Below are 24892 nucleotides of genomic sequence, written 5' to 3'. Positions count from 1 at the left end.
CTGCTGACATTTTGTTATTATGTGACAGAGTGATTTTATTTTCTTGTGAATGAATTGCAAATGTCCCATCTTTGCAGCATAAGAACAGTGAACAACGCATCCTCCACCTACAAAAAGCACTAAATTGGATTTCTCAACACCTAAAAAAATTGTCCTTAACTCACCATTAGGTTTAAATTATCACCTGGCCAGTTGTCCGCCACACAGCTGTGCCCAGTTAGGACAGCAGATGGACTCCCTTAATATGGCGACCATTAGAGATCAAGGACCTGGATGGTACCCAGTAGAGGATAATCTGACGCGCCAGATGGTTTGTTAACATAGAACCATCTGAGAAGCCATTGGAAACTGTTTGGAAACGGGATATGTGATGCTGCTATTCTTGCGTGATCTCATGATATCGTGAGAATCCAGTTGCCGTGCAAGGTAGAGGATTGCACTTTATAGTTTTCAATTGTAACATTCCAACATTCACCATGTTATATTTTGTAATCAGTGCTGAAACTGGTTGAAAAAGTCTACCCTTAAAGCAACACTAGAGAACTTTTCCCGCTTCGGTCCCCCTACAGGTTGGAAGCGGAATTGTCCATTACATTACATTATGCAAGTTTGCCAGATCAGGTAGCAGCTCTGTAGTTCGAATGAACTGGACAATGTAATGTAATGTAATGGATAAACTGGGAACTATATTCTCAGAAAGGCGAAGCAGTGCTACTTCTGCTACTTGGGCGGAGTTATATGCTTTGCAGCACCTGAGAAGCCCCGAGCAGATCAGCAATGCTTCGCCTTTCTGAGAATATAGTTCCCAGTTGATATACGGTTAGAAGATGGCTGTGTCTCATGTGACCTTGTTATTTGTACACGCTGTGACTATACAAATCACAACATGTAAATAGGAACATGTTGGCGGTATTTTGGTATTTTGTCACTTATTCAGAGCAGTAGGCTAGTTGGAACCGATTACCTTCAGGATCTGTGCTAGGCTAAGGGACATTATCCCTTACCTTATCGTGCCTTTTTTGTGGTCCAAGTCCTTCCATGCCTTTGCATCTTGGACGCGTTTTGATGAGCTTTTCTGTTGTTTAGACATAAAGTATTAAAGTATCCAAAGTGCACAATACTCCATTATTCCATTCAGTTGTTTACACCGAGTGCCTCCAATATGGCCGCGCATCCAGGTTACCGCCCAGAACGTGACGTCGGTGAAAACCCTCTATGGACTTATCTAACTCTGGGGGTTACGGTGAAAGTCCCAATAAGTTGGCGTGTTCCTTTAAAGGTCCTATGACATGCTACTTTTGGATGTTTTTATATAGGCCTTTGTGGTCCCATAATACTGTATCTGAAGTCTCTTTCCCGAAATTCAGCCTTGGTGCAGAATTACAGCCACTAGAGCCAGTCCCACAATGAGCTTTCCTTAGGACGTGCCATTTCTGTGTCAGTAGCTTTAAATGCTATTGAGGAGGAGAGGGGCAAGGTGGAGGGTGGGGGTGTGGCCTTGACCAACTGCCACTTTGCTTGTTTGCAAGCCATGATGTTTCTCTTTCTCATGGGTGGGCCAAATTCTCTGGGCAGGCAAAGCAGAGAAAGGGGAGGTAACCTTTCTCCTTATGACCTCATAAGGAGCAGATCGGCCCATCTGAGCTTTCATTTTCTCAAAGGCAGAGCAGGATACCCAGGGCTCGGTTTACACCTATCGACATTTCTAGCCACTGGGGGACCATGGGCAGGCTGGGGGAACTCATATTAATGTTAAAAAATCTCATGAAGTGAAATTTTCATGCCATGGGATCTTTAAACCTACTGATGGGTAAAAGGAACTTTCATTTAGTGTTGATTTTGGCGGCCCCTGTGGACAAAACCGGTAGTGTTTCCATGAGCAGCACCACCATACGTCTCAACGATCTTGATGTCAATCAAGTCAATGATATATTAATGTTAATGTTACGTATGTACCGTTCATACACCTAGGTTAGCTTACACGTAAGCCTACAACTAAGAGATTTGGTTGCTTGGTAATAGTTATTTGGTTGATTCTGCTGAAGTTATCAACATTCCCTTGTAATGTCTTCATAAGCCAACAGCAAGATATATCTCAGAAGCAATGGCAACATAAGATGGTACGTAGCTTTGTTTTAGCCACCAACGTAAATTCATATATTGATGTAAAACCACGTCTCGCAATGTATTTCATAAATAAAAAGGGCCAATTCAGGATGTGTAAAGAACCCTTTCAAATCCCACAATTAATACATGACTCCTGTTTTTGCCTGTGCTTCATCCCCATGCTTCTGTCCCCTTCTGCCTTTTTTTTGTTCTTCTTCAATTCTTTTTTTCTCTAAAGAAAAAACTCCTGCTTCATTTTAACTGGCTAATACTCACTGCAAAACTGCCTACGAATATGTAAACATTGGCTCAACCGGTCTGAGTGCCGTAAATCGGTGAATAAGACCCAGGGACAGGCATTAAGCATAACTAAATAGAAATAGCCAATCTTCTCGCTGATGGTGTCGTTTGCTTATGTAGGTCATATAGAAGCATCCGTATTAAATTCAGACTGTTTCATAATCAGTTAAAAACTCCTTGTTGCTTTAAAAGAAAAATGCTAGAGGACTCCCTGAATGGCTTGATGAGCTGAAAATGTGAGAGATTTTGGACAACCTTTTAATCACCATTATCAAAACACCAAATGACCAGTATATTTGGGAAGAATGGTATCCATCCCTCCAGTAGAGTTAAGAGACTTAAAACTATGACAAAGATCACTGACGCTGTTTGGGATTATTTCTTCAGAGACCTGACCGAAAATACCCAGTTTAAATGCATAAACATGTTTGAGTTTCTAAAACTATATAAAATAAAGTATAAACAATACTTTTTTAAGAAGCACATTACACCATTAAGCAAAGGTCTAGCTCTTGGATTAATTTTGGAGATAAATTACCATTCAATGGATAAAGCCTTGGCTATAAATATAAACATAGGGAAATAAAGATTACTTTTTACACTTTAAGATATATTACTCAATGAGCTGGACCTCAAGCTTTTGATGTTTTTATTGACTGAATTTAAGAGAAATCTACAGGTGTAACTAAACAGCTAAATGTGTATTTTAGATGTTTTTTTTTCCACTAATCTAAAAGAAGAAATGGAAGCAAAATAGCCCAAAATCTCTAAATTGACCAGTGCATGAAAAATTTATATTTTGGCCTGTAGTGTCTCTCCAAAAAGTCAGAAAGTGGTCATAAAGTGTTATTTTTGTGGGTGGGGTATTATAAAAATGTTATAAGGGTTCATCAATCAATGGTGACATTTAAAGGTCTATATCTTTGAAATTACATGGATGTATTATAGAGTTAGTGGTTATGCATGAAAAGGAAATATGCTCTTTAATCTCTCTCAAGAGAATCTTGGTGCCTTTGAACAAACTCAAATCTAATATAAAATCACATAAATCGCAGTCATGCAGTTTAGGTTGTCTGTAAACGCTGACATGAGGCGCATTACTTCACCTTCATTTGTCCTGCCTCTGCTGGAGAAAGCCTTTCAGCACCATGGACAGCGCCAAGAAATCAGCACCATAGATATGCGCGTATACAGAGAACTTCCACCTCCTTACCATGATTTCTATGCTAATTAAACAGTAACTTTAATGACTTTGTATCTCTGATTGGCCTAATCTTCCCATGAACCTTCAAACACCGAGGCTCATTCGCTACCCACAGTGTTGTTAGAGCACCAGGGTGACTGTGTTATCTTCACTGAAGCCTCAACTCCCAGTGACAAACTGCAGTCTAGTGGCCCATCACACTTACTGTATTTACCCATTGCAATCAGCGGGAGGGAGATAGATTGGCTGATTAAATAAGTTGCTTCATAACCTGCGAACTATAGTCGATTTCTGCGAAAATCGCCGTTTTGAATGAGAAAATGTCATCCACGTGAATCGTGTAGATCCGAAGAGTTTTTATTGGGGGGGTTACAATTTCCCATAAACGGGAGGTTCAAAAACCTACTGCGGTCTTCTTCATTAATTACATAATTAATAGGCTATAGTAGAAGTAAATGGGATAGTGGTGGGGTATTCTAATCAGAGGCAGAGAGCGAAAACACAGTATGACCAGAAGATAACAGGAGGGGAGGGGTATAATGACAGTTGTAAAAAAAAAAAAAGGAGGTTTGGGTGGAGGAAGAAGCCTTGAATCTTGACGCCTGACCCACAAAGAAGATTTAGGATGGGTGGTAGGGAGGAGGGGGCATTAGACACACACACTGCATCATTTAAGTACTGTGGCTGATGTCATTTCCTAAGCACCATAATTGGTCATCAATGACTCTTAAAGCTGTGAAGAATGCCTGAATGAAAACACACGCACACATACCCAGGGGAGATGTAGCTTCACTGATCCATTGAAACCTTAATTGCTCGGACCTCACACACCTTTCTCTCTCTTTCTCTCTCTCTCTCTCTCTCTCTCTCTCTCTCTCTCTCTCTCTCTCTCTCTTTCTCTCTCTCTCTGACTCTCTCTCTCGCTCTGTCTTTTTCCGACTCTCACACACACGCACACACCTGCAAACAGTGTAGCTCCCCTTGAGCGCCACGGCGTCGCATATTCCCCACTCACCTATACACAGTCGCACCTCTGCTGCCGTGGCCCCCATGTGGCCCCTCCCTTACCGGACTGGACCGATAAATAGGTTAAATCTGTCACCTGGAGTAGCCGAGATAAATGCACCGGGAGCGTCCGGAGATCCCTTGCCATCCCTCCGCTGTTTTACCGATCTGCCCTCAAATCTTTCACCGGGCATCATCCCGTGTTGATTTGACAGAGAAGATTGAATTTAAATCGTGATTTATTATTTTATTAGAGGCGACCGGCAACAGCAGCAGCACCAGCTCCGGTTGTTAGACCCAGACCCGTGGGCGGCTGGGTGGCGTCTGTCTGGGCGAGCTGATAGGACGAAGATTTGGCAATACCAACTGCTTCATCCCAAATTCTCAAGATATGGCGATGAGAAGTGAGATGTAGAAAACGGATGGGAGGCCATTCATGTGGGTCTTGGCTTCAGCTAAAACGGACAAAATCTTGCAGCGCCACCACGACCATCATCCTCATCCTCCCCCTCCTCATCTAACCAGTTGATATTTTTTTAAACAACTATCTAAAAAGTGTGCAGGTCCCACACAGACTGCATGAGTCTATCTTTGGCTGTCAGACGGACTCCTCAAGAGCACAGGGCAGATGCAAACAGACTAAGCACATCTTGGCAATTCAAAAGACCCTCAGCATCTCCGCCAACGGTGTTCTAACCGAGCGGGGTGAATCTCACACCGGGGGACCAATCTTTTCACAGGCAGGTAGGCTATACCCCGACGGCTAATTAGTGTGCCACCTCTGGGTTGGTGTGTTAACTTAAAGGTGATCAAGGTGATTACCTCGACCTACCGCCCATGCGTCGGTCCCGCTGATGGCCGCAGAGCCGCGCAGGCGACTGCACCTGTTGTAATCAGTGTAGGCTAAATTTGCGGAGCGTGCTTGTGCGCGAGCGTGTATAAATAGACCTCTGTGTTCGTGTTGACAGTCTAGATGAGCTGTGCTGTTTTAATGGCTGACGACGAGATTATGTAGGCTATGTGTCTCTTTGCATACTATTTCAACTGCTCCTCTCTTTCCAGCTGTTTGCGTGCGTCGTGCGCGTCAGTACGCGCTGTGTGGGTTTAATTGGTGCGATTAGGTGATTATAGGTCCATCACACACGCGTTATAAGTGTAATTACAGTATAATTGTCTAAACACGCAGTAGGACGTAAAGTACTCCATCACTATACATCATGCTTTGTGGCTTATCAACCGCTCTCCTGTTCACTCAGGCTGTAGCAGCTCGCATATTGCTTCTGATAAATGGGGACTGGCTGCAGTCTAAAGCCCAATTGTATTCTCATTGCCAGATGCTCTAAAACTCCCCAGTCATAAAGCGTGATGGCCAAATCTGTCACCTGCCTCACATTCATCATCCGATACCCCGGGGGGACGTACGTGGTCTTGTTCGGTGTGAGTGCGAGCATTTGGGAGGGTAGCGCGCATGAGTGTTTTTTTTTTTTTTTAAGTTTTTTTGTATTCTCAGACACCCAATTCTCGGTGCAATGAGGGTGACATGTAGCAGCGAATTTGAGCATCAGGCGGTGTGAGTCCAAATGCGCTCCCTTTACTGCAGATGCGCGCATTGTGGCAGACCATCGCGGGTGTCCAACTCTATTCCGGTCGGGTGGGACTCTTTTACGTTAACATCCACAAGCCTCGGTTCAGACCACTGGACAGGGGATCAAGGGTGTACACGTCCACATCTCATCTGCCTGGGCTAGTAGTGAAGCACCAGAGACATTCAATTGGCGCAGCAGCTGGTGGTGGGGTCAGACAGAACTTGTTGTATGACCCAGGTTGACCTCCGGGAGAGACGGCTGTAGGCGATAAGATGGGCAGCCCATCCAGCGCCTCTGTTGAGGAAATATTTTTAGAGTACTGCCTTGATGGGTAAGAGAGAGACAGCAGATATCAAAGCTGTGTGGAGGCTGTCTGTCTTTGCCCAAGGTGACTTCAGGAGGACACTGACAATGTGACATTGAACAGAGACAGTAAAGAGAGCTAGTTATTTGATTTCCATTAATTGTTTTCATTATTGATTTAGCTGCAAATCTAATAAGAAGCCATTTTATTGTTGGTCGCCTGTTGCATGTCCTTCTTTGAAGTGTAAGATGTGTCTGCTGTCTCTTTTTTTGGCTTTGTGGTCTGTTTGACAAATCACAGAGTTGCAGTTTATCTTTATCCAGCACTGGTGCTTCAACGGATCAACTGTGGTCTCTCATTATTTTTGTCAGGCCCAGGCTGGCCTTATCTCCAGAATGGAGAAGACATGGAGAGCTAACTGTCATTTTAGTGGCTTGAAGTGAAAAATTATTTTTTGATTTATCTTGAAGTCTGCCTGGCCAGCTAACACATGCCATACACATCACAGTCCATGGATGAAGTTAAATCACACAGTTTTGATGGTTTATCTGTGGTTGCCGCAGTAGTAACAACTTGTTTCTTTTGATCTAATGAATAAGGCTGTCATGTTGTCTTGTCTTGGCTGCCTGCTTGTGATAGAAACACTGTGCATGCGCCCCTGTTGGGGAAAAATACTGTTGGGCCCTCTCAGCTCTTTTCTGCCATTCGCTGCTAATGCATTCCTCTCCATGGGGAGAGAGGGAGGTGAGGAACAAACATGATTCTCCTTTCTCCTTATTCCCAGCTTAGTTTGCTCCTTTCCCTTTATCTAAGCCTCTTCCCTCCAGTCTGAGCTCAAATGTGTTCTGATCGCTACTCTGCAGACTTGAAACTCGGCTCCCTAGAGTGCGAGTGACCCCACAGTTCAAACACTGTTAGCCAGCCTGCTTTCATTTGCTCCTTTCATCCCCTTTGCACCCCATCGTCCCTCTCTCTTTTTCACCTGTCAGTCTGTCTTTCTGACACTCCTCTTACTGCTCTCAGCCAGGCAATGAGGCTTATCAGATGGAGGTTTTCTGCTAAAGCTGGTCCTTATCAGCTCTCATGCCTGTCTTTGTGACAACCGTTTGTGTTTTCACAAGTAGAAAAACCTCAATCCAAAAATATATGGGAAAAAAACAGGGAGTGAGTGAGAGAGAGAGGTAGAAAAAAAGAGAGAGGTGACTGAGTTTTATGTATGTGTATGTGTCTCTGCTGATTTTTGCCACGAGTGAGTGGGTGTTTCTGTCAGTGGAACAATTCTGAGAGCAGATGGACTGTTAAAATACATTCTCATATTAATTTCATATCATATGTCTTATTAATTTGTCCACTGATTAAATAATTGCTAGATCCTGTTTAATTTGAGGAGTTGGGGATTTCAGCCGGCTGTGGCTTATTTAACAGCCATTAAACATCACTTTTTCTTGTGACTATTTTTTAATCTTGCGATTAATTCTTTAGTCATTTCCATGAATATCTTCACTTGTATATGCACCATAGATCACTAATACATATTGACAAACTTCATCTTAATGTAAATACAAACCTACCTCCTCTTCCCACCATCGCTACCTGGTCATAAAAATAACAATGGTACATGTACAGCTCATATACATGCATGTTCCCAACATCTGTCTTACAGACATGCATGCACTAATGCACCCATAGGAATTTAAACATTGACATGTATTCATTATTTTTTGTTGTTGTTGCAGAAATACATTTACAAATACACCTCTTTATTTGTATGCATGTGAGCATACTTACAATATACATGTATAAATCTGTTATTTCTGCTTATGCATGCCAACACATTAACTTAAAAAGCAGTATACACATATTCCCAACATGTTTACTTTAGTATATGCATGTGTACTGGCACACCTGATGGCCCAATTAGTCACTACTAAAAAAAAAATTATAATATTGTCAAGTGAAATATTATGCATAGGCTAATTTGTCTCTACCTTTCTCATATTGGTAGTCATGCATTTCATATGAACCTGTTGCTTCCTGTCAAATGTTACTGTCCATCACTTTAAAGGTGCCCTGCCACACATATTTCATTACTTTGTGGTAATGTCTGAAGTTCTACCATAGACTCTGTAACATTTTTTGTAGAAAAAAAATGCCTTAGTTACCTTGTTTCAAGCCATTCTGGCGTGGTATAGAAAGCCTGCAGGAAGACTCAGCTCGATTTGTGCCAGTTCTCATTAATATTCAACGAGCTAAGCTGCTTGTACTCTGATTGGCTAACAGCTAGCCAGGCAACACTACGTCAGACTGACCAGCTTTTGTAGTTGTCTGATTTCTCCGCTTATTTCTTTTCAGTGGCTAGAGCTGACAGAGGAGGTAGCAGTTCATTTTCACATTCACGACATAACCCAAACACATATGGACCTAACATATTTAAAAAAAATACAAGTAAAAACAGTTTTGTGGCAGGGCACCTTTAACATGTGTTGTGATGTGATTTTTTTTCAGTTAACCTTTCAGTTGTTTTATCTGCCTTTGTGAGAAACTGAAGAAAAGGGGCTCTTGTGTCATTTTGTGTTGTAAAACAAACCTCCAACTTAACCCATTGCCGACGAAAATTCTGCCAAATTTCACTCATTGAGGCCGGATATCCGTTGCCATGGGCTTCCTTTGGGTTGGCATGTTAAACTCTGGTCGATTTATAAGGACTACGGTTAACCTTTTCTCAGATCTCTGCAGGGTAAATCCAGACAGCTAGCTAGACTATCTGTCCAATCTGAGTTTTCTGTTGCACGACTAAAACAACTTTTGAACACACACGTTTCACCAAAACAAGTTCCTTCCCGAGGCTATTTTGCAGCAGCACCGCAGCTTTTCCCGGTGCCTAGCACCGCCCAAGACGATTGTCATTGGTTTAAAGAAATGCCAATAATCCAGAGCACGTTTTCCTCCCATCCTGGAATGCTGTGTGGACTAGCCAGACCCTCCTCCACAGCGCAGCAGTGGAGGAAGGTCTGGCAAAGCGAGACTACAGAGGGTTTAATGTAGTAGAAGGGCTGCCAATCTCCTCAGTGATGATCATATTTATTCATTTAATTAAATCTTAAAAGTAATTCTGTCTCGAAATGAATGTGACAATATTGTTAATAATATTGACATGCGTTTAAAGCGAGACTATGGGATTTTTGCTAAACAGCGGCCAATGCAACCATAAGTGATAATTATGGAAGAATAGCAAAACGCAGTGTATGAACACAAGTAGAAAAGAGTCATAAAGTCAGCAAAGTGACTCCATGTCAGTTACATGGCAACATCTCTGTAAAGCTGCTAACATCATCCACCTAAAGCAGCTGGGACCTGAGACTCAGTCTGCAAAACAGACACATGTTAAATGTGCAGGTAGGAAAAGAGTAGAACTAGGACCAGATGGACTGAAGAATACTGTACATTTCATTAGAGCTCACAAACTATGTGCACATACACTGTGTCTGCTGTCCATCTCTCTCATACACACAGCTATTTTCACACCTGGTGTCCTCTACAGATCACCAGAGCAGACTTGCACCTGTCCCATGGCTCTTAACCTTAGTTAGTCTTTGTCATCACGCTCAGTCTGTGTCTTGTTTCTCCCTTGGCTCTGATTCACAAAGGTCCAAAAAGGATTTAAGATTTGAGAGGAGAGGAAAGGAGAGGAAAGGAGAGGAGAGGAGAGAAGAGGAGAGGAGATGTTAATACTTTGACTATGTTTCCTGTGACAGAGACATCCCCACTCTTCTGTCTGGCAGTGGCATGCTCACGAAATACTCCCAGGATCTCTATCTCCTCCTCCCTCCCTATCTTTCTTTCTCTCCATTACCTCGATAGTTCAGCATGTACTATTGGCAAGAATCTTACATGAAGCATATCGCCAGTGTCAAAATATTACACTGGGAAAGCCCTCAGATGGGAAACTCTCATGAATCAAAGTAGAGAATCGCTCTGATCATACGACAGCAGGGGCCGTGGCTGATTGATGCTCCGACAAGCCCTGCAGGTCTCTTGGTGAGGTGTTGGGGGGGGGGGACTTTGGTCAAAAAGAACAAGCAGGAGAAAGACAGCAAGAACATGATCGCTAGATAATACAGAGTTCCTGATTGTACTCTGATGGTATTTATCAGAACAATAACAGTGGAATATTTTTTATGACTCCATTGAATTATAATGTGCTTACATAATTTGTCACTGTGATTCTGCCACAAGGAGACAGCAGTTTCTGAGCAGAGTGGAGGGAACAATGTTTCCTCCACAGGAGCTTGTGTTTCTAAAAATGGCTCATGACTGTGCTGGTAGTCGGGGTTTGAATATACATGCACACACTGAGACTCAAATCCCTCTTACCTGTAGTATTCTCACTTACACACTAACATGCAATGTTTATTTAGACTGTGTGCGTGTGCTCTGCAGGGAGAAGATGCCATTCCACCATGTGCGGGCAGGCCTGCTCTATCCAGACAACTACCTGAGCAGCTCCCTGACGGATGGCAGCGAAGCCTTCCAGCTCACCAGCATCTCCACAGAGGAGCTGGGAGGTAAGTGTGCCTTCAGAGCGAGAAAGAGAGGGTGGGAGGTGGTGGGGGCACAAAGTAAAGTGTGAGGTACTAGCAATAAATGTTTCACTACTGGAACAATGCTGTTTACAACGCCTCAATTCTCCCAGGGAAAGATTTTTCCATTTTTAGCCATTTTGTCAGAGTTTGAATGGATACAATGGTTTCCAAATATGCTGCTTAGGAAATAAAATCAGTTACAGGACTTAGAATAACAGAACTATAATATATATAGGCCTGAAGTAGGACACCAATGTATTGATGTTGGTTTCCTTATTCAAGTTTTCAATCCATCACACATGAAAATTGATGCAACCAGCGCTCACAATGGCCTGTTTGGTAATTAGATTTTTATGAAAATAAAACTGCACTTTAACAATTTGAGCTAAAGTAAAGCCATCTGTTGTGTCTGTAAACAACCAAAAACATGAGTGAAATCCTTACTTTTTAATACACAAGTATGTTTTACATTCAACACACGTGGCCTTAGGTTTTTAGTTAGATAGCAGCTCAGTTTTTTGAATATATTCTTTTATTTATTTATTCATTTATTTTGTAAGCTCCAGGCTAATAAGTCCAAAGTTTACCAAAATGTCTAAATATGATCACTTCAAAAAGGGCTCATGTGGGTGTTTTCTGGTACAACACCCTTATGATTAAAGGAAAAGTATGGTTTATTACAACATGGGTTTTATTTTCGTAGCTCTGGCCTTTGGTTTTATCAGCTATGATAACTTACCAAAGTAATTCCTGAGATATGGGAATGTGACCACATTAACATCATCTGACTGCTTGTGCTTTTTGCCTCATTGGACATATTTAAAGCATATTTCCTAGAGCTTTTGGTAAATAGGCTACAAATGTATCATACTTTATGGCCAGACTTAAGAAAATAAAACCCAAGTAGTAACAAACTGCAGGTTTTCAGTTCAATTCAATTTAAAAGAGCTTAATTGCAGTAGTGGAAAATGTACTCAGATCTTTTACTCAAGTAAAAGTAGTAATAGTACACAACTATAAGCATAAAAAAAAAAATATTAAAATACGAAAGGTAAAAGTTATCATTTTGTAGAATGGCCTATTTCAGAATCATGTATGGTGATTATTGAAGCATTAATGTGTACATCACTTTTATATAGCAGCTAGTAAATGTGGGGCTAATTTTAATCTATATCTATGTGCACGATCAAGGAAGGCTTGTATCATGTGGACGCGCCAACAGTTTTGTTGTCATTACTTAGAATCCCTCATGGGGAAACTATGCACTATAGCTTCAAGTACAGTACTTGAGTGCTGAAAAGTTTCAAGAACAAAGCATCACTATACAATATGTCGAAATATTTGGACCTTTAAATTGGCTTAAATTACACAGAGGAGTTTTACTTTCATACAGTCTATACAGTGTGTGTGTTTGGTGAGTGCACGACTGAGGGATCCTGAAGCATATTGTACGTCATTGCATTTGGGTCCTGATTATAGGCTATCCTATAACATAACCTCACACGTGCTATTTGACCTGCTGCACAAAACAAAGACGTCTACAATGAGTGCATATACTTCAGTCATGGGTTGGTTTGAAGGGACAGAAACAGCTGATCCTGACACAGAGCTAGGACAGAGAGCAGAGAGAGTGTGTTTCTGTTTGTTTGTGTTTATACATGTGGCCTATTGTAGTTTGCTCGAATGAGCTTTGGTATGAAGTATTTTGTTGCATAAATCTTTTAATCCAATGTCCCTTGTGCACAACTCAACTCAACCCAGTTCACTAAAACAGTTGCCTTGGTGTGCTGAAAGCAGAGCTGGTACAGCGACTGAAACGTCTCGCCATCATTAGTCCGGTTGGTCTCTGTCTGGGTTTTGTTTGTCAAGGGCAGCGAGAAGGGTAAAATAGTTTGGACCTGTGTAGCTATTATATGAATTGAATTTGGACTCTTAGACTCCAGACTTCATGATGAGGAATTTTCTAATCCCTGTCAGACACAGATGCAACGCAACCAATAGGATTGTTTGATGTGGACAAAATATCTGTGGTGTTTGCTGCCAGCATTTGAAAATTCCTAATCCCACTTCAGAGAGATGCTGAAGGTTCTTCTAGGATCATCTGTTAGCGCAGATAGAAGGGTAGTTAATCACCCCTGTGTTGGATCGCTGCTATCCTTTTCTTGGTTGTAAGGCGTTTCATCAATCACAGTGAGAACATGTACAGTTCTAGGGTGTTAGATTCTTAATACACAGTCGAAACAGGCAGAGCTGCATGCTCATACAAACACACACACACACCGGCATTGCACAGTAATAAATCAAGGACCAGCTCATTCGTACTCTAAATGTACTCCTTACTGTTGAGCTGCATACAAATACATCTTACTTTGTTTTGGGAGGCTGCACGCTCGCCCTCATTCCCAATCCCTCGCCTCTAATACTCACTTTATGTAGTGAAAGAAAAAGGGAGGCAGTGGCTCGGCGCCTGAGTCTAGTTATCAGCCGCTGGGGATATTTACAGCCTTATATGGGGGCTGCGACTAAACTTCGGCTCTCTCACGCATCTGACAGAGCAAAGACAGTCATAGGAGGCAGATCTGAGACAGACTTATTACACAGAGGAAGGAAGGAGTAGCATGTCAGGACAAGAATATTAATGACACACAGCCTGAGAGAGACAGAGAGAGATGAACTTCATGAAAAATGTATTGTTTAAGGTAGGAAAAGGAGTATCCATCCATCCATCCATCTTTGTCCGCTTATCCGGGGTCGGGTCACAGGTGCAGCAGCTCCAGCAGGGGACCCCAAACTTCCCTTTCTCGAGCCACATTAACCAGCTCCTCCTGGACGTGCCTGGAACACCTCCCTAGGGAGGTGCCCACAACAGGAAAAGGATTAGTCTTGGGGAAATTGTGATTTCAATTCCGTTGTGCAGCAGGCTGTTACTCTTCATGATTGGAATTTTCCTGTAAAGATCTGCACAAATGCCAAATGCCAGCTGAAAACCCTTTCCCACCCCTGAAGTGTAGAGATCCATAGAAAAATGGAGAGCTTGCCCGTGAAAAGATGTTGAATAAAGACTCGCAGAGTCTGTCCTGTCTCTGCTGTCTTTATCAAGTCGATACATTCGACCACCTCCTACCCCAGCCCAAAGCTGCGCCTCCGCTCACAGAGTGCCAACTGATTGACAGGTAATTAGTCGGAGATTGACCAGGGTATCTTGTAAGAAGGTCCTCAGAGGTTTGAGTTATTCTGATGCACAAACAGATAGATGCCTCATGAAAAATGTGTGTTTACTGACGATTTCAAGTTAGAAGGAAGCATTTCATGTGGGAGGAGAGAGTCGGAAAAGCTCTTGGTACTGCTGGTGGATATTGTGCTGTGGAGGGATTGGTACAGGTCCTTGGGGTTTGTAAAATACAATAAGTATATAAAGATTTAAGAAAGACAAGGGGGGGGTGGGGGGTGGGGGGGTGGGGAGTGGGAGATCACCCTCACCTTGATTTGTCTGAGAGAAAGGCTGCAGTACTTCCAGTAAATGGGAAAGCCTGTTATCAGCACCAGGGAAGCACCTTTGTGCACTGTACACAGACCTGCTCAAATTTGTTCATTCATTTCATCTCATGGATTAGTCAATCTCACTCACACCATCTGATGGCTCACTTTTATGTAAGGTCCAGTGTGTAACGTGTTTAATTGTTCATTATCAAAATCTGTGTTGCCCGTTCACAAACTTGTCCTTTTTCATGAATATTTATCTCCACCATCAATTCCAAGTATTCCTTTTGGCTTGACATTTTACATTGCAAGTTTGAAGAAGGAAACATGGAGGACCACACGTATTCAAAATCCAAATTTCAGGAACAGGAGTCTTCTTCTTCACCCAGAAAAAGAAAAAAGGATATTGAAAAGAGACCGGCTTTTTGAAGTGTGAAGGCTACCGTAGCTCTAATGCGTACTTTGAACTACGTGGTGGGAGAGAGTTGATTGCGATATATGATCTCAACGCTAGATGGGAGAAATTCCTACATATTGGACCTTTTAAGCAGTTTTTATGGTTACAACTTTTTGAAATCAAGTCAAGTGTTAAAACCTAAACAGCAAGTGGTTGGTTGTCATTGACACATACAGTATCTGCATTTTCTGATGTGGTGCTCCTATTGTCAAGACACCATTGTTATGATTGCAAATGAGTCATATGATTCTGATCTGCCACCATTATTGGTTAGCGTAAGGCACAGAAACTTCTAGGTTAAACCTGCATTCAATAGTTTCTTTGGACACCCATTAGCCAATATTCACTTTCTTTTAGCTCTGTTTTCAGACTCTACCACCTTTGAGGAATATCTGGCTCTTTAGCTGCTAAATGCTCCACTATGTTCACCAGCTAGTTGCTAATGGTGTCTGTCTGCTGTTTGGTGCTGAGCAGGTAGTTTACAGTGGTTTTATTGAGCTTTATCATTGAAAACATTAAACCAAAACAAGTTGTGGGCTGGAAAACAAAAGCTGAGAGGAACTGCAGTCAGGTGATACATTCTCTGTGAGTTTATCATTATGAGTGACCCCTTTTACATGCAAATAGTCATTTAATCCATTGTTGGTATATAAATAATGATTATAACTACTTTAGGGTGAGGGAATGATTGTGGTAATGATTTAGAAGAAACCGGTGCTGAATGGAGGTAAGATACAGGATGCAAACTGCAGTCTCCAGTCACATTGTTTGACGGCCCAATCACACCATCCTCCTCCCTAAGAGGTTTTTCATCGCTTTGACAACATCACACTGTTTCTGCCTTCACACAACCACAATAACTCCTTGCAAGGAAAATGTAAACATAACATATGTCATTTCAAGTGTATAAACAAATAACCAATGCTGCTGTCGTTGAGTCTTCTTGACATCTGTAGTGTAACAAGCAGTATAGACAAGGTAATGAAACTAGACACTTTTTTTAATGGCAATAAAGAATAAAAATGAACAGATACTTGAATCTGCTGTGATGTGCCCCTGACCTTTAACACACATAGAAAACAAGAAAATCAATTTAAAGCAAAGGAGAAGTTAAGGATATATTCACATTTTACACCATGCCAACCTTGTCTCAAACTAATTGCATAATATACAGCTTATTTATATAATTATTTCTGTCTGTGTGTGTGTGTGTGTGTGTGTGTGTGTGTGTGTATATATATATATATATATATATATATATATATATATATATATATATATATATATATATATATATATATATATATAATAGATTTTATTAAATACTCACTGGATGAAATTTGACCAAAATGATCTTTAACAATAAAATGTGTCTTATTTCCCCAAAGGAAAGAGAGGAAGGCAGACAGACAGTAATGTACAGTGATATGTTGTTTGTTTGTCGTACAGAGATCCGTGAGGCGTTTCGTGTTCTGGATCGTGATGGGAATGGTTTCATCTCCAAACAGGAGCTGGGCATGGCCATGCGCTCCCTGGGTTACATGCCCAGCGAAGTGGAGCTGGCCATCATCATGCAGAGACTCGACATGGATGGTGAGGCAATACATAAGGACACACACTTGGGTGCATGCACAAAGCATACATGCAATCACACAGAGTGAACCTTTTCATAAAAAGGCTGTTTAACATAAACCGCATGTGTGTAATGTTTGTTTCTAGTTGTTGTGTCTGTGTTGTTTTCCTTCCAATGAAAGCAAGCTGTATGAATATCCCTCTGTGTTAAATTTTTATGTGCTATAAATTAAAAAAAAAACACTTTTAAATGATGCCAAAAACATAGAATGTAATGCCTATGAGATTTTGAGTTACAGCCTCCTTCAAAATGTTCCTGCAAAACTGTTTCTAAACTGCCTTAAGAGCAGCAGGTGGTCTATTTAAAAAGAAAGAAAATCCCTTGGAAACAATAAAGAGAGAACCTGTCTACTCCAGGTTCATTTGTAAATCCACAGAGGATTGCAATTACTCCTAAGCAGTCCCTGAATCACAAATAAGCCAAGTCAATCTTTTAACTGGTTCTTATCTGCCTGCTCCTGATTCCACAGCTCGTGGTAAATATCAAAGATCAAAGCTAAAAGCTTTTTGCTTTTGCCTCCATGAGTAGTCTGACCATCTGAAAAAGTCCTCCACCTCTGACTTCTATCATCTCAATGTCGTAAACCAACGAAAGCAGTTACTGTCACGATTAGTTTAAGACTGTCAATTATTATCGGTACAGTACTTCAGATGATGAATTTTATGTCATTAAATCCCCTTTTCAATAATATTAATCCACTGATCTCTGGCATTATATATTTATCCTCTCAGGTTTGAGTCAAAGTAGTCTTAAAATTGAATATTCTATTATGTTAATTTAAAGCTGCATTTTTTTGAGAAACTGCAGTCAGGTTTTAAAACAGTTCTCTGATGCTGTTTGATACTAATAATATACTGTAGGTAATGCTTAATCTGCAATTTCCTAGTCATTTCCAAGACGTTTCCTGGAAAGAATTATGTAATTTGACACTAATCGTACGGGGAAAAAAAGGAATTCCCTTAAAAGAAGTGCTCCATTCAAACCCAAGTAAATATAATTGAAAACTCATTCTCAACTCAATTGCATGTTGACTGTTGACAGATTTCACCTTTTTGCATGTTCAGCTGGCCTGCTGTGCACTGACTAAAATACTCCCTATGTTACACAGCAATTCATTAGAATTCATTTATTTTTCGCAAGAGTACCAATTGAATATTGTCTCTATTTTCCCTGTAATTAGCACCAAATTACATAGTTCATTCAAGGGACCTTTTTGAGAATTATTCAGAAATTACAGACCCATAAAATAAAGTGTTATCCTACTACCAATACTAACACAGCAAAATACTAACACAGCAACACTGAGACGTGTGTAGACTACATCTAATGCTTCTGATATGCTACTTATAGCAAACAATAAATAGAACATTAGAGAACACTACACTATAGAGTATAATGAGTTTATGCAGTAACTCAGTTAAAAGACATGCTGTTGTGGAGATGATCACTGAGTATTAATTCCACGGGACGCTGGCTGTTGATTGCTATCTGTAAAAACATGCAGCAGTAGAATGCATAATGCAAACACTTACAAGTTGCGATTGTGAAATGTCCCCTGAATTGTCACTTCGACGCAAAAACAATCCCCAATTGGTCGCACACAGACATACACACAGGCATGCACTCACAAAGGTGCACACACCTTATATAAAAGGTGAATTAGTGCTGATAATGCATGGGTGTTTGTCACGGATGAAGGCACATCCATCTGTTGATCTATCTCAGGGCGCTTTTCTTTGTTTCGGCAAGCGAATAAACTTCAGCATAAAATGCATTCTTTACCTCCTGTCTGCCAGCCGTCCTTTGTGTGTAACTGATTTTCTTGTCTTCTTTGTTGTCTTCTTTGTGTGTGTGTGTATGTGTGTGTGTGTGTGTGTGTGTGTGTGTGTGTGTGTGTGTGTGTGCGTGTGTGCCTGCGTGCATGCCTGCAGGGGACGGCCAGGTGGACTTCGAGGAATTCATGACGATACTTGGGCCCAAACTGCTGTCATCTGACAATAGAGAAGGATTCCTGGGCAACACCATCGACAACATCTTCTGGCAGGTGAAAGACAAGACCTCCTCCTCCTGACGCTTGAGTCTGTTTATCATCACTCACAATCCTCATCACTTACCAGTTACATCCTTTACGACTCCTCTTACTAACTCTGCCTCACCTCGCACTGTGCAATTCAGCAGTCAGATCAAGTCTTACAACCTTAAGCATAAACCCTAGTTTCTGCAGGGACTCTGCACAAACACACACATGAGTGCAAAAATACACACACACACACACACACACACACTCTCAGGCTCCCCTTCTGCTTCTTCTGAAAAACAGAGACTTTTTTTCTTTCGACGCAGGGCCTTAAAGGAAAAGAGACCTGCTGAAAATTGAGTGTTTCTTTATGTGAGTATGTTTTGGGGTTTGGTTAGTGTATGTGTGTGTTTATCATTCACAGTGTTGCAGAGGGTATTACCATAATAAAGATTTCACGGATGTGCCCCAGAATGAGGAAAGTCTGAGCTTGTGTGCTTTCAAGTGTCCAAAGTGGGCTCAGTGGTGATTAAGGCTGCAGCACATCGACATGTTTTTTAACCTACTTGTTCTGTTTTTGAAAATTGTTTCGGAAAGAATATGTGCTGCTCTCAGAGTGCTTTTTTGCTTCTTAGGTAAGACATGCGACAATAATGAAAAGTGCAGGGTTTTGAGTGTGTGTGTGTGTGTGTGTGTGTGTGTGTGTGTGTGTGTGTGTGTGTGTGGGGAGGGGATTGAGTGTGAGGATGGCTGGTTGAGCAGGGTGACAGCTCTCAGGAAGCTGTTCTCTGCTTTTCTTGAGTCAAATGAGAGGAGAAACATTTAGAGGGTGACTCACTGAAATGAGGAGGTGTGTGTGTTTCAGGTTACAAACACATACTGGGCCACATTTACATAGACATTCTTTATCCTAGATTTCATTGTGCAATCACTTGAGGAGGTATCATTTAAAAACGTCTATCTATGACATTCACACATCAGAAACCTGGGATTTAACATCAGAACGTCATAAACGTCATAAAACGATCATGTCTTCCTAAATCATATGAAGTGGAACAACTTTTAGAGACACATTGTATCTATGAAGGAGGGATGAAGCAATAGGGACTACAGAGTGCCTGCCAGCAAAGCTGATAGAGATGAAAGAATAGAGAGGCAAGCTGGACAATATGTGGGGATGGGGAGCGTGGTGTTGGTGGTGCAGGGGGATGCCCCACATAAAGATACAGGAATATAAAGGAAACCCACAAAGAAGGAGAGTGGGAGAAAATGAAAGAAGAGGTACAAGAACAAGATTCATGAAGGTCGCAGACAGTGTTAGTCTCAGGGGTGATTTAAAATGTTCACCTCCCATGAAGAGAAAGACAGACTAAAAGAAAACAGGAAGGAGAAGGAAAAATAAGAGACGGAAGAGGCTGGAGAGAGAGGGAGCAAGAAATTAAAGTGTAGAGCGAAAGAATATAGGAAGCGAGGGAGGAGGAGGAGGAGGAGGAGGAGGAGGAGGAGGCGGAGGAGGAGGAGGAGGAGCAGCAGGGGAATGAAATGTTGGGAGGAAGTGTGTCTCTAGGGACATTGGGAGCTGCATTGTGTGTGTGTGTGTGTGTGTGTGTGTGTGTGTGTGTGTGTGTGTGTGTGTGTGTGTGTGTGTGTGTGTGTGTGTGTGTGTGTGTGTGTGTGTGTGTGTTTCACCCCAGAGGGAGAGTCTTTGTTTTGAAAAGCGAAAGATGGAAGAGAAGGAGGCACATCATGGTTGGCCATAATGACTTAGTTCAGTATGTTCAGATAATATCCTCACACAGTGAGATGTATAATGATTGACTTCTTCGGGTAGACTAGAGTTTGTATTATTTGTTTTTCCTTTGTGTGTCCACATGATTGTATCATGCTTGTTTGATTTAGTGTACCATTGAAATGTCTAAAAAAAACATGTTTTCACTGTAGCATGGTCTGAGTAAAAGCTCGGGATTTAGATATTTGTTTTGAAAAACTCCTGACTCAAGTGATCTTATTTCTGCTGACTGTCAGGAAATTAGATTTGAAAAAGGGAGAACCCATTCTTCCATTGCAAATGAAGCTACAGTGCCTAAACAGGGAAAACAACTATTTCTTTTACCAACATCACAACTATGTTTAGAGTTAATAAGAAATAGGTTTGCGTCAAGAGACTGCAGGTGCGAGGTTTACAGAGGTCTCTTCTATTGGTGTACGATATCTGAAAAGTGTTGTTATCAGTGTCCAGTCTTGGCAGATGTGTTTTGTTTTAAAGAGCTACCCACATCAGGAGCAGTTTTGGGTTCTTGCTTAAGTACATTTGACACAACATGTAGACACAGAAATTGAGTCAAACCTATGATAAATGCTGATTTCTGTTTATTTTATGCCACACAGCAGTGCTGTTGTGTTTGGCTCTAAAACTAGACCTCCATGTTGTTAATAACAATGGCTCCTCATTGAAATAATGTGGTCGTTGGCAAAGGATTGTCAATCATCTCCAAATAGTTTGCTGAAAAAACATTGCTATATTGCTAGATTTTTTTTAAATAGCTTATTAGCTAAAACCGTTGTGTAGGCCTACCTAGACAACTTTACTGCAAATGTCTTCTCTGCTCCGATCACCAACACCTGTCTGCTTTGAAGGCATCCACCGTCACTCTCTCCCTCGCTCGCTTGACCACACACTCGCTACGCACACTCTCAGCTATTCCTAAAAGGACCTACACCACTGTTATAACACCATGGCTGTGTCTCATTCCGCATACTTCCGTCAGTACACTGCTAATGTGCACTGACCACTTACTGCTGTAGTGCCCACTTTCGACAAGTTAGTATTGTCCCAAAATGAACACTTGTGTTAAAACACTTACCGGAAATGACGAGCGGGATGAACACAACGAACGCAACACATGTGAACGCGATTTTCCAGCCCGCTTTCCTTTATGCAAATGAGGAGCGGCCGGCTCGGCTCGCCGCCTCTCAAAATTTGACGAAAATCTTTTAAGCTGACCTTTGTCGATCTAAAATGAAGACAGATTCAGCAACTGTATGGCCTATTTCTTGCTTAAAATGTTTTCAGAAACACGTTTCGTGAGCTATTTTCACAATCAAATACACAATCGTATTCCGTCCGAGCCGCCATGACAGTCATTTGAAATTCTCGAGCAGCCAGACCCACGTGACGTCCAATCAGCTGCCGGTAAAGGGCTCCCTTCCGCTTTGTAGTCAAGATGGCGCCCGTTTAGTGAGAGCAGGATGCATCGTTCCACACTGAACTTTTTGACCGTTTTTAGCGGATCATCCGGGTACTTTCAGTGCACTGACTTTTTGCGTTATCTACACTATATACTTAAAACTAAGTGTTTGAAGTGTGCAAGTAGGCGGTTTAAGACACAGCCCATGTTTCCATCCAAACATTTTTATGTGAATTATCTAGTTAGAAAAGCTGGATAGAAGTGACAACTCCAGCTTAACTTTCCCCAGAGCTGTCAAACACACTTCTGCACCCGTAGGCGACCTTATTTCTAAGCAGATTTGCTATGCTGTATTCTGATAAAATGACCTTTGACCTTGTTGCCGCTGACCTTTCAAGGCTCAACTAAAGCCAGAAGCAATGATGACGTAAACCTGCGCTGCGCTTTGCCTCTGTGTCTACAATATGCTCTACGCCCTACAGTACCTCGCGGTTTAACCTCTGATCATGTGTAGGCGTGTTAAGTCATTTTAAGCATTTGAAAAACCTCATCGTCATTTATTTTGGATGAGCCTCTCCGGACAGCTACTGATGTCCGTTTATTTCCACAGTGTGAAAATCAAATGGCAGACTCTTTTAACTTGTGAACATCCAGTCTGCACTCATTTGTGTCAAAAGTCACATTACAAATGTTAAGTTAAAGTTATTTCAAGTTACACTTTTTTTCTACCATTAGCTTGTAGTTTTTTTTAGCTTGACCATCCGTCAGTATTGTTATCAATAAAAACAGAGACTGAGAAGAAAGATGAAGGAAGCAGAGAATGAAATAGCTGGCCCCCGGTGTCTAAAAAAAGTGACTATAACCTGTTGGGTTTCAGCCCCTCAAATGTGGAATACTTTGCTCCAGATTGCATTTCATCACATTCAATTGTGACTGATTCGGCTTCTGTGGATCAAATTCATCTATTCATTTGTGGTTGGCTGTAGCCTCTGCTTTCTTTGGTAAAAATACCTGTAATTTTACACTAACATCTATCCTATAATATGTTGTGTACAGACAGTGTAGGGCACATGTATGCATCTTTGTGTATACATTTTCCTTTTAGTTAAAGCACTTAAGTACAAAGTGAGACATAACTTGAAAGTGCCAACTACCCCCCAACAGCAGCCAACTGCCGCTAGACAGGAGAGAAATAGGAGAGAGCGAGTACAGAATAAAAGAAACAAGGCTTGCAGGTTGTCATTATGGGTGACTTTATAGAGAAGGGTCAGAAGACAAAGCAGGTGGACGACTGACGAAACAAGCTTGTTCTGTACGAGGCCAGGCAGGATTAGTCGGGGGAAAGGTGTGTAAGCACCTGTTCTTCTGATTGATGTGTCCTGGCTCCTTCAGTATGTCACCGGTCACTGCCCACGATCCCCTGCTGTTTTCCTGTCACACACACACTCACAGGCACACAATTACACACACACATCACGTATTTGAGTTCATTCAGGTAAAGGAAAAATGCTTAGACAGGCGTGCATGTGTGTGTATGTATGTGTGTGTGTGTGTGTGTGTGTGTGTGTGTGTGTGTGTGTGTGTGTGTCTATGTGTCAATGTCCTTCAGAGACCTGGCAGGAGGAGAAATCGCTAACAGGTAGCAGCTCCACTGTGGCTTCCCCCCCCCCTCAGACAGACGGACAGGAACATTGCACATATTCCGTGCTCCTGCTCTGAGCTGTCATGTTGTCTGTCTTGCGGCTGCAGTCCGAAGAGTTGTTTCTCCATTTCCCAGCATCCATTCAATGCGGAGACAGCTTTGGGAAGAAGGAGAGCAGAGATCAAGCAGCCCAGGCCCTCCACTGCCACTCGGCTGCCGCTCCCTGTTTCTTTGCCCTGAAGTGCCACACAAGGTTGCATGAGTCAGAGCAGTTAAACGTCCAATCTGTATTTTTGTTTGACTGTATAAATTTGAAGTATAATCACATATGTAATACAGGAATTTTAGATAAAGATAAAAACAAATCATCATTATTGAAAATGTATGCCCGTTTTAAAGGTCTTATGACATGCTGGTTTTTGGATGCTTTTATATAGGTCTTTGTGGTCCCATAATCTCTTTCCCGAAATTCAGCCTTGGTGCAGAATTACAGCCACTAGAGCCAGTCCCACAATGAGCTTTCTTTAGGACGTGCCATTTCTATGTCTGTAGCTTTAAATGCTATTGAGGAGGAGACGGGGGGGGGGGGCAAGGTGGTGGGTGGGGGTGTGGCCTTGACCAACTGCCTTGCTTCACTCGTTTGCAAGCCATGATGTCTCTATCCCTCTCATGGGCGGCCAAATTCTCTGGGCTGGCAAAGCAGAGAAAGGGGAGGTAACCTTTCTCCTTATGACGTCATAAAGGGAAGATTACAGATCGGTCCATCTGAGCTTTCATTTTCTCAAAGGCAGAGCAAGATACCCAGGGCTCGGTGTACATCTATCACCATTTCTAGCCAATGGGGGACCATAGGCAGGCTGGGGGAACTTAAAAAACCTCATGAAGTGAAATTTTCATGCCATGGGACCTTTAAAGATTAATCTGAGATTAAGTTGTTGTCCAGTGTAAATCGATGGACATCTTCTAACCCTTAAATTGTGGAGGCGGAATGACACTTTTGTTTAAATTTGGATTATGCTTTTTTTCTTTTCTACTGTGGCTAAGGTGCATACAATTTATGATGCTGTAATGCTGTCAGACTGCCCTTCCATCTCTGACTTCTCCTGTCACTTCTGCTAGTTTGCTGTTCAAAAAAACCTCAGAGTGAAACTGAGCTACCAAAAAGAGTATCTGCATGTGAGAGGAGGAAGAGTAAACAATAGAAAACCAGAGACTGTGATTTAATGAGTGTGTTTTTCTATGTATGTGTAAAATGATTCTTCTATTTACCGCAATGTGTGTGTGGGTGTGTGTCTGTGTGTATGCATCCACAGGCATGTTTCCATAATTGCAGTGTAAATCACCTGAAAAATATATTTAAAAAATGAATAGTTAGATTGGAATCAAC

At 41.8% G+C, this 24892-nt stretch overlaps 1 protein-coding gene across 1 annotated transcript in view; it reads left to right on the top strand.

Annotated features, from left to right (window-relative positions):
* The first annotated feature begins 4542 nt into the window (after positions 1 to 4542).
* Positions 4543 to 24892, top strand: part of caln2 (calneuron 2) — a 28052-nt gene continuing 7702 nt past the window's right edge. Inside the window, exons 1-4 of the mRNA XM_031280787.2 lie at positions 4543 to 5359; positions 10946 to 11070; positions 16475 to 16618; positions 18590 to 18702. Of these exons, the coding sequence (XP_031136647.1) occupies positions 10953 to 11070; positions 16475 to 16618; positions 18590 to 18702 (375 nt within the window). The 5' untranslated portion in view covers positions 4543 to 5359; positions 10946 to 10952. The remainder of the gene's footprint in view (positions 5360 to 10945; positions 11071 to 16474; positions 16619 to 18589; positions 18703 to 24892) is intronic.

The sequence above is a fragment of the Sander lucioperca genome, chromosome 13 (genome assembly GCF_008315115.2).
Source record: "Sander lucioperca isolate FBNREF2018 chromosome 13, SLUC_FBN_1.2, whole genome shotgun sequence".
Classification (NCBI taxonomy): Eukaryota; Metazoa; Chordata; class Actinopteri; order Perciformes; family Percidae; genus Sander; species Sander lucioperca.
This window is presented reverse-complemented; position numbering and strand designations above follow the sequence as displayed.